At 39.8% G+C, this 10,000-nt stretch overlaps 1 protein-coding gene across 1 annotated transcript in view; it reads left to right on the top strand.

Moving 5' to 3' along the window:
* Positions 1-10,000, top strand: part of LOC125032100 (transmembrane 9 superfamily member 1-like) — a 21,211-nt gene that overhangs the window by 10,320 nt on the left and 891 nt on the right. The window contains exons 5-13 of the mRNA XM_047623090.1: positions 373-596; positions 738-844; positions 1,047-1,182; positions 1,470-1,617; positions 1,802-2,020; positions 2,449-2,559; positions 2,877-3,039; positions 3,277-3,468; positions 4,042-10,000. The exon at positions 4,042-10,000 is cut by the window's right edge and continues 891 nt beyond it. Of these exons, the coding sequence (XP_047479046.1) occupies positions 373-596; positions 738-844; positions 1,047-1,182; positions 1,470-1,617; positions 1,802-2,020; positions 2,449-2,559; positions 2,877-3,039; positions 3,277-3,468; positions 4,042-4,243 (1,502 nt within the window). The 3' untranslated portion in view covers positions 4,244-10,000. The remainder of the gene's footprint in view (positions 1-372; positions 597-737; positions 845-1,046; positions 1,183-1,469; positions 1,618-1,801; positions 2,021-2,448; positions 2,560-2,876; positions 3,040-3,276; positions 3,469-4,041) is intronic.

Here is a 10,000-nt window from a genome sequence, read left to right as displayed (position 1 = left end):
ACAACCAAATTTTTTCATGACGGGATGGTCATGTCATCCACATCATAGGGGTTAAGAGCCCAAAATCAGTTGTGTCTTGGCTGTCTTTATTTCTTTTTGTTATTATCCATCTTCTGTCTACTGTCAACACTTACCTTAGCGTGGATTTGCATCAGCCATTATTAATTAATGAGTCTGGACAGATACAGAATAACAACTAATAAACATGTGGAAAAAGAGAAAAAGTTGTATTCAATGTTATATTCTACACCATTAGAAGAAATAGATTTAGATCCAAGGAAATAGAAATACAAGGTCATTAAGAATTCCTGATCCAAAGAATGGTGTATCAGTCCACATCTTTACTCCCTTCCCTTCCCCTTTCTTTCCCAGAGAACATGCAAAACCGAAAGCTGTGTGACCTGGTGTTATCGGAGGAGGAGGTGCAATACCTCCGGGAGGCCATCGAAGAGCACTACTACTACGAATTTGTGGTCGACGATATCCCAGTGCGAGACTTCATTGGTCATCTGGAGGAATCGGGCTTTGTCCCCCACACCCACAAAGTATACCTGTGGACACACCAGCATTTCAATATTTACTATAATGATAACAAGGTGAGTTCTCAAGATGGCCTGTTGGATGTTGTTGAAGTCAGAAATTAAAAATATTGTTAGGGAGAAGTGTTGTGGCACTGTTTGTGGCTGATGGTTGCTTCTTTAAATACTTTTCTTGATATGTTTGCCAATGGTCCCCAGATCATCTATGTAAATGCAACGAAGGAGCATGCCCCTATTTCCCTGGATGATGTAGAACCACCACTCAACATACAGCCTACATATTCTGTAACTTGGATTCCTACAAAGTAAGTCTACTTTACTATGTGTGTCAAGACATTTTACTTATTATTAGAATGTTTTATTACTTTTGTTTATGCCAGACTAACCTAAGTAGCTTTTGTGCCAAAAGTTATTTAGGTTATTGGAAAAATATCTCCATAATTTGTTTTGTCCATCAAAGATTTGAGATTGAATTTGCACAGACTCACCCACTTGGGCTTCCCACAGAATTGCATATGCTGATCGAGGGCGTCTTGTTCAGGACAACAGCTTCTTCCCACGCAGTCTAGAGATCCACTGGCTTTCCATCATCAACTCTATGGTGCTTGTGTTTCTCCTCATAGGCTTTGTGGTTATTATCTTGGTAAGTCTTGATAAACTGGAAGAATTTCAAGATTTGTGAATGAGCTAGTCTTTGTATCCTGTTTGTTTATTTATTTATTTATCCTTTAGTCATTATTATTATGATTTACTATTCTGATTGTTATTGTTAATGTTGTTATTATTACTGAATGTATATTGGAAAGAATCAAGGAAAGCAAAGTTATTATCATTTGCAAGGAAATATAAAGCATTTATGGCTTACTTCAAGAACATGTTCCCAGCTTTCTCAATATTTCTTTTCTCCTCTCCCCCCTTGTACTGATATAGACCCGAGTGTTACGGAATGACTTCGCACGCTACAACATTGACGAAGAGGGCCGGGAAGACATAGACAGTGATGAGTACGGTTGGAAAATCATCCACACTGATGTCTTCCGGTTCCCACAGCATAAGAGCCTGTTTTCATCCATTCTTGGTGAGAAATAAAACATTTTGTAATGTTTTTACAGGGGGTGAATTGGTGCAATGTTACTGAGTAGGAATGATTATGTATCCTACTTTTGTTTGATTACCAGTTTGCTAATTCATTTTATCGTTAAATAGTTATTTATTTTATATTTCCTAATCTAGAAACCAGTCTAATAGCTATGTATTTTCAGGTGTTGGATGTCAGTTCCTGGCAGTGGCAGTGGGGATCATCGGTATGGCTCTGCTGGGCATGTTCAACGTCCACCGACATGGCTCTATGAACAGTGCAGCTATCTTCCTGTATGCCCTGGCATCAGTCATCGCAGGATACGTTTCCTCATGCAACTTCAGAATGATGGGGGGCACCAAGTGGGTGTCCAACATCAATTTGACAACAGTGCTCTTTGCAGGTGCAGTGGTTTATGAGTTTGGATGGCTGAGTGAGTGAGTGAGTGAGTGAGTGAGTGAGTGAGTGAGTGAGTGAGTGAGTGAGTGAGTGAGTGGGGGGGGGATAAGGGTAAGCATGAAAGTGACTGTGCAAGATTGAGAAGAGGAAGAGGAAGAGGAAGAGGAAGAGAAAGAGAAAGAGAAAGAGAAAGAGAAAGAGAAAGAGAAAGAGAAAGAGAAAGAGAAAGAGAAAGAGAAAGAGAAAGAGAAAGAGAAAGAGAAAGAGAAAGAGAAAGAGAAAGAGAAAGAGAAAGAGAAAGAGAAAGAGAAAGAGAAAGAGAAAGAGAAAGAGTACAAACTTTGCAATGCCTGGAATTGGTATATTTCACGTATGGTTAACTGATGAGAGCACACCAGAAGCAGCCTCTTATATCAGTTGAATCATTTGCAGGTCCGTTCTTTTTGATCTGGAGCATTCAGAATACAGTTGCTTGGGCCTACCACTCCACCCAAGCCCTCCCCTTCACTACCATCATCCTCTTGCTGCTTATGTGGATCTTCGGTGAGTCTCTGAGCCTTCCGATTTTAAATGTTTATGCACATTTTGTGGTCGGGAGAGTTTATATTGATAGTGAGATTTTAGTCCATGAAAAGTAAATCTTATGCATATGAGTATTGGTATTGTAAATATGTGTTTCATTGGTGCATGTAAAAGTGGTTTATGTGTAAATTGGTTTTGTTTTGTAATAGAAAACAGTTAAAGTTGAAGGTTGGAAATCACTTTGTCCCAGAAAAGAAAGAGTAATGTCTCAAAGAAAAATGATCATAAGGATCAGCTCTGTTTTCCAATGCCAAATCTGAAGATGTATCCCTTTGCAGTGGGCTACCCACTCACCATTTTTGGAGGAATCCTGGGAAAGAACGGCCACAATGAGTACAATTTCCCCTGCCGGACGAAGAACATTGCACGGGAGATACCTTCAGGTCCCTGGTACCGATCCTCCTGGGCACACTGTGCTGTTGGCGGCTTCCTGCCATTCAGGTAAGTTCCCTCATCTTTTGATTTGTGTACTCTGCTTTATTTACTTTTTTTTTTTTTCATCTGCTTTGATAACTTCTCTTGTTTTTCTCCTCTTTTTCTTAGTTTCTTCTTTTTTCTTTTCATCGTCTACCTTTTCTTTTTATTCTTTATTTCTTTTTATTATTCACTTCTTTTTGTCTTCTTTGCTTTTTATTGTTGTATTTTCCAGCACTAAATCAGTGCCTCTTTTCCCACCAGTGCCATTAGCGTGGAAATGTACTACATCTTCTCGACACTTTGGGGCCGTGAGCAGTACACCTTGTATGGGATCCTTGGCGTGGTATTCATCATCCTCCTGAGTGTAACTGCCTGTGTGTCCGTGGCTCTCACCTACTTCCAGTTGGCTGCTGAGGACTACAGGTGGTGGTGGAGATCCATCTTCAGTGCTGGGTGAGTAGTGGGGCCCCGAAGCAGGGTGAAGTAATTGTTATTACTACTCTTGTTATTCTAACTCATATTTTAGTGTTATTATTATTATTATTATTATTATTATTATTATTATTTTTAGTTTTATTTTTTTAAAGTTTATTTCTCTTTTTTGTCATTGGTCCTTAACTGAGCCATTTCTAGGTTTAAGTAAACTTATCAACTGTTGGATTCCCTTGTTATTGCAGGACTTTGTGTGTGTTATTTTTTTTATATATATATTTTTTTTTAACCCAATGGCGACGGGTCACGGCTATCGCCGTCATAACAATACGCACGATGTGCGGCGTGCGGCTGTCCGCAGCGGCGCCTGCGCCAAAACGCCCCGAGGCAATGATTCGGCTTGATGGACCGATATCACGCGCTCGGAGTCGGCGCGCTGCCGCCGTTCGCCAGAGCGTAGAGTTTTTTTTAATTTGCTATACCCGGCGCCATTGGGTTAAGGGTAATTATACATTATTAGTTTAAATGGCTATATAATAGACAACTCTCAATCTATCCCTGACCAGATGTACTTATTGTATCTGGATTTTGCAGATCTACTGGTGGCTTCGTCCTGATGTATTGTGTGTTCTACTACCTAAAGCGCTCAAATATGTCAGGTGGCTTGCAGACCATAGAGTTTGTGGGCTGGTCGATTCTTACCTGTTATGTATTTTTCCTTACCCTTGGTACGGTCTCTTTTCTTGCCTCCCTCACTTTTGTCAAGTACATTTACCGTAACATCAAGATGGATTAAGATGGGTTTTATTTCAATCCATATTCTCTCTTTGTGTTAAATGATGTAGACACTCATTGAGGGAAAAGATTGGTATATTAGGAAAAGAGAGAGAGTCTTATTCAAGAGGAATGCAAGTAGCTTGTTAGCCAATACCATAGGAATGAACACGGTGTATTGTGGGTCAGACTGATGCGAATGTGAATTCGATCTTTAGATTTAAGGTGAAGTAGAGATCAGAGGAAGTAGCATTACAGCAGATTGTATTTATTACCAGATTTTGCTCAGTAAAGAGGCATTGATGCTATTTTTATGAGGAAGACATAATTGAGGTTTCCTTAAGTACAAGGAGTACGTGCTGCTCTGTAGAAGGAAACTCCCCCCTCACTTCAAGGCTTGTGAATTATAAAGTTTAGTTAGGCTGACTGCATTCATGTGCCTGGTGAGGCTATGGGAACCAAAGGACTTCTGGATGATACTTATTTATTATCATTTCTTTTCATCCAGTCCTTCCTTTGTAATTTTTTTTTTTCTTCTTACTCTCCTTTAAGAAAAGGAAGCTCTTGTGCACAGCAGTGAGAGAGAGAGGGAGATTGTCCCTCTCTCTCTCAGTGCCAATCTTTCTACCTGGGAATTTGGATAATGCTGAATGCTTGCTGAAGGACCAAGTGCTAAGCCTAGTGCCTTATAACACTTCTAGGGGTCTGAACAGTAACAATTCTCAAACTGTTAGTTGACTGACGATGACAAGAAAAATGCTTGGATGCTGCCCCCTTTCCATCAGGGTCCTTTGTATCAGATTGATACATTAGTTTGGACTGCAAGAGGAGGTTTTATATCTTTTTAACTGTCTGAATGTCTGTGTGTCTGTCTCTGTCTTGCTCTTGTCAGTCTACCTCTATGTTAGGCTGTGTTATCTAAATGTGAGGGCCGTATCTTCTAGGCGTAGACAGAATATGACATAGGAGTTTAAGTAGTTAGGGTAATAGAAAATGTCAATTCAGTTTTTGCCAAAGACACAAAACACCACATGCACATTTCTGAAAAGGTATTGGACGCTTTGAAACATTAGAGTACCAGTGTGTGTCATATCCCTTCATCCCTTTTATTTTTTTCTTAAAATGGATTTAGATCTTATGGATAAAGATTGTATTAGACTTCACATTATGTGTATATGTAGCTATTTTAAACTAAAGTCTATACTAAGCATGTATCTGATTGGTAGGAAGGCAGAGTGTGTGGCATAGTAATATTTTTTCCATAAATAGTCCTGTATACTGGCCAGTTACCAAAACTTACATTGTTGTTTGATACAGAAAACATTGCATTAACAAAGTCTACTATGCCTGTTGTGTTGTACAAAGCAGTTAGCAGTTAAATAGAGAATAGAAAATGATTATTAATGAATAGGAATCTCTGATTTAGTTATTTTATGCTATTCATTAAACACATAAGTATTCACCAGGTAATTTACATCACAAGGGTGATAGAACAATTTTTTTATTTAAAGAGCATTAGTATATGTCTCCACCAACTTTTGTACAAATCAAAATATTTTTTGTATTTGTCCGGGAAAGATATTTTGTTGAATAATAGGAATTAAGAATGATGGTGAAAACAAAGGACATCTGAATTGTGTTGGGTAAAAATCCCTTTTTCTCTAATTCTATTTGTTATTGTAATCATCAGTGTTATTGCAGTTATGATCATCACTTCCATTTTTACTTTATGTTTTCTTTGTTTTTTCCCCTCTAATCTGTCTCTACTTCTATCAACTGAGCAGAATTTAATCATAGTCTGTTCTGTTTCTCTGTAAAGGATTTTTGAAATTTAGTGTCTTATCAGGTTGTAAACATTCATCACTCCCCACGCTCTTACCCATAAACCTCCCCCCCCAGCCATTACAATACCCTTAAACTCTCTCTCTCTCTCTCTCTCTCTCTCTCTCTCTCTCTCTCTCTCTCTCTCTCTCTCTCTCTCTCTCTCTCTCTCTCTCTCTCTCTCTCTCTCTCTCTCTCTTTCTCTCTCTCTCTTTCTCTCTCTCTCTTTCTCTCTCTTTCTCTCTCTCTCTATTTTCTCTCTCTCTTTTCTCTCTCTCTCTATTTTCTCTCTCTCTTTTCTCTATCTTGCACAGTCACTTTCACGCTTACCCTTATCCTCCCCTCCCCTTTTCTCTCTCTTTCAAAAGATTACCATTATATGTTATATAGGTTGATATGCTTCTTCAACAGTTTGTTTCAATGTTAGGTTGCAGTTGTTGTGTAATGACTCAGTTGTAAAAAGAGACATATTGCTCATGTGTCCTTTACAAGTACAGAATGAAAGGAACTTTTGCTTGTGTGTGTGCACTAGCTTATGAGAATATTTCTGAACTAATAGATATATCTTATATTTAGTAATATTACTAAAAGGAAAAAGTTTGGCATGTGTGACATATGTGTATATGGGGTACAAGATGTATTAATAATCTTATCTATTTGCAAATATTTTTCTTCTTTTTTTTTTTTTTTTTTAGTTAAGGAAATTGAATGCTTTATTTAAGAGGCTTCTCTGGCACTTTAAATCCTGACATAATTATCAAAATTATTGTCTATAAATCATGTTTAAAGTGATCTTTATTCAATCATTCTAAAGTGTGTGCAAATTGATAATGATAGAAAGGCCTGTTACTATAATGCTTTTTCTTTTGATTTTAAGATATTTGTGTATTTTGTTGATTGTTGTTTTCAGATTTTATGATACATGTATTTTAGGAGGGAAATAGTCACATCTTGAGTAATGATTTAGAAAAAAAAAAGCAGATTTACATGAACTGTTGAAATTAGTGAAGAAATATCCCAGTTATTATACTGTAGAAAGATATTTTATGATTTGTAAACAGTATGTGACTGAAATTTCTGCTGAAAATTATCACATCTAGTGAAAATATGAATTCAGTTTTGTTTATCTGCTCTGAAAGAAACTAAGAATTAACAGTAGTGGAAGGTATAGCTAATTCGCTCCCTCTTTTTAAAATAAAAGATTAGGAAAGAGGATGCCATTTTAAGTTTTGTATAATTTCTTATTAGGTTGTGGGCATTATCCTGCATAATTCGATATCATTCTTTAAGTTCACTTTGTTGTTCGCAGTGTTTGGATGTTCTCTTTGAGGTGCATCAGTCAAAGTTTCTTTCTGTCTCTTTCCTTATCATTGTTATTCATTCACATTAAATAGAATTCATCATCATCATCAAGGGGCTAATGTCAACGGGGGCACATGGCTGTATCCACCCTTCACTTCCAGCCACGAGGGTTCCTCATGGCGAGTCTCCAGGTCGCGACAGGTCTCATTGAGCTGCCCAAGCCATGACCTCCTAGGTTGTCCCACGGACCTCCTCCACCCAGGATTTTTGTCTCACAGAGAGAGAACCTGATGGACAAGGTCATCCACAGGGAAACAAGCTAGATGCCCATATAGCCTGAGTTGGTGATCCCAGATTATGCAAGTAACAGGGTCCCATGCCAGTGTAGCCATCAGTTGGATGCATGGTCCTGCCAAGTGTACCTCATGATCTGATAGGGTAGCCACTATCAGCCTATGGTCAGTGCCACAGAACTCGGCACTCTGGTAAACCTGCAATTCTGAAGGATCCTCCATCGAGTGCTAACGATAATGTGGTCGATCTCCTTGGCCACAGTACCCATATCGCTATACCATGTCCAGTGATGTGGGTTGGAGTGCTGATACCAGGAGCTAGAAATCCTCAGTCTCTGGAACCTAGCAAAGGGCCGACAGACGTCTCTTAGCCAGCTTGATCACATTAAAGTCACCAAGAACAATGCAAATATCTCGCCGGGGACAATTGTCTGCCACAGATGTGGAGTACATAGGAATATGAGACATGAAGCTAAAAGCATGCTTCAGTCTCAATGCCATAATAAGCTCATCAACCAGTGTTACCTCAGCTACCGAGGGTTGAAGTCAGCTGGAGATGGCTATGGCTATTCCCTGGAGCCACCTCAACTCCCAACCACTCCTTTTCCCTCGATAGCAGAGGTAACCGCACGTCCTGCCGCAAGGACTGGATAGCTCGCCTGAGGTTAAGCCTCGGGCGGTCACTCAAGGTGGACACCATCTCTGCCACCCTGTCGATGTTGCCTCAAATAAAGAGGGTTGGTAGGCTGTGGGGCCCAGTGCCTGCCTGTGGGGTTCTCTTGGGCTTTGCCCCACAGGCCTTGTGCTGGGTTGGCGCCTGCCAGGGCGCAGGTGGGATGAATAACTCTCGTTCAATCCTGCACCCAACATTTGCCCTCCCAATGGACCCACAGTCCACCTTGCTTGCTGGGTGGGAGGGACAATACCCCTCCCCTCAGCACATGCTTTTATTGTAGGTGCTGCCAGTGAGTTATCTGAGGGGAGGAGGGCTGGCAAGGTCCATCTCCACTGAGCCGCCCATTAACCCCAGGGTGGCTGAGGGGCAGGAGTTGGTATGGAGCCAAGGCATGTCCACCCACTGGTGGGCCATGACTCTGTATCTCTAGGGCCTACTACTGCTCCGAGATGCCCCAATATTCAGTTTCCATGGCTGGCCATGAGGGTGCACTGCAGAAGTCTTGACGACAGAGAGGCTATGAACTGGCAGGGGAGTCTAATGCAGAGCTGCTCCCTTTTTTGCACTAGGCTAGCCAGCAGTGGCAGCTGCAAGCAAGAAGGCATGCAAGCACTTAACACTATCTAGGCTACCATGCCATCACTTCACATCACCCTGAGCATGAAGCACCCACCCATAAGTAGCATTGCCTTCCACATTACTGGAGTTCTTTGTAAATCAGGGGAATTAGCAGTTGTACACAATATAGTGTGTTGTGAAACAGTATTAGGATATTTTGAGTGATGTGTTGTGATTTACAATGTAACTTATTTTAAATTGAGTGACTGTTATTTATTTCTGGCTGGCATGCCTCAGATGGCACAAAGTTTTGTAATTTTCCTGTGTACATATATAGCTGTCTCTCCCATTTTATTGTGAATCTCTAATGTAATAATGAAGACCACCATTTGCATTTATTACTGTATTTCTTTTTTCTTTAGTTTGGAGTCAGAATGATATATATTATAAATTATATAATTGTATGATATCTTTCATGATAGAGTTGCATGCACAGATCTCTTCGCTAGCTTGTGATGGACACTGACTTACATTGTTGTGGTTTAAGGGCAGCAGTTAAGGAGGTTGTGCTTACTGTGTTGTGTCTCCCTCTTTATTCCAGTGGTGAAATGGTACAACATAGATTGTGGAGAAAAAGAAAAAAGAAAAAAATGGTTTATTAGTAGGAAGAAGAAAATTGTATGAGTATTAGATGAGAAACACAAGTTGTTGTGTTGTCACTGCAGATCTTGAGTGGAATTTCAGTTTCAAGGTGAAAAAATGTTGAAGGATTTGAAAGCCTCGCGAAATTAGATCTGTCAAGTCAAATATTTTCATGTCAGAGGCTATCAAAGGAGTCTCGCACTTATGATATTGTGCTTCTACTATATAAGGAAATTGCCTGTAAGAATTGAGAGACTCACAGACTGTAATGTCTGAAGTCCTTGGTTGCTGGTGAAGACTTGTTTAGGGAACGTTTGTTGTACATTCCAAGGGCATTCTGGTGCATTTCTCATTGGATCATTTGGTGGTTTGATTTTTCTTGTGTTTTCTTGTATGTTGCTTTTCCATAGTGTAGATTCTTCTAGTGTTTTATGATATTAGCTCAAGAGGTGCAGAAGTGGTTTAGTTTTCATTCCCAAATAGAATA

Source organism: Penaeus chinensis, chromosome 14 (assembly GCF_019202785.1).
Source record: "Penaeus chinensis breed Huanghai No. 1 chromosome 14, ASM1920278v2, whole genome shotgun sequence".
In the NCBI taxonomy this organism is placed as follows: Eukaryota; Metazoa; Arthropoda; class Malacostraca; order Decapoda; family Penaeidae; genus Penaeus; species Penaeus chinensis.
Note: the sequence above shows the minus strand (reverse complement) of the source record. Positions and strands in the feature narration are given on the sequence as shown.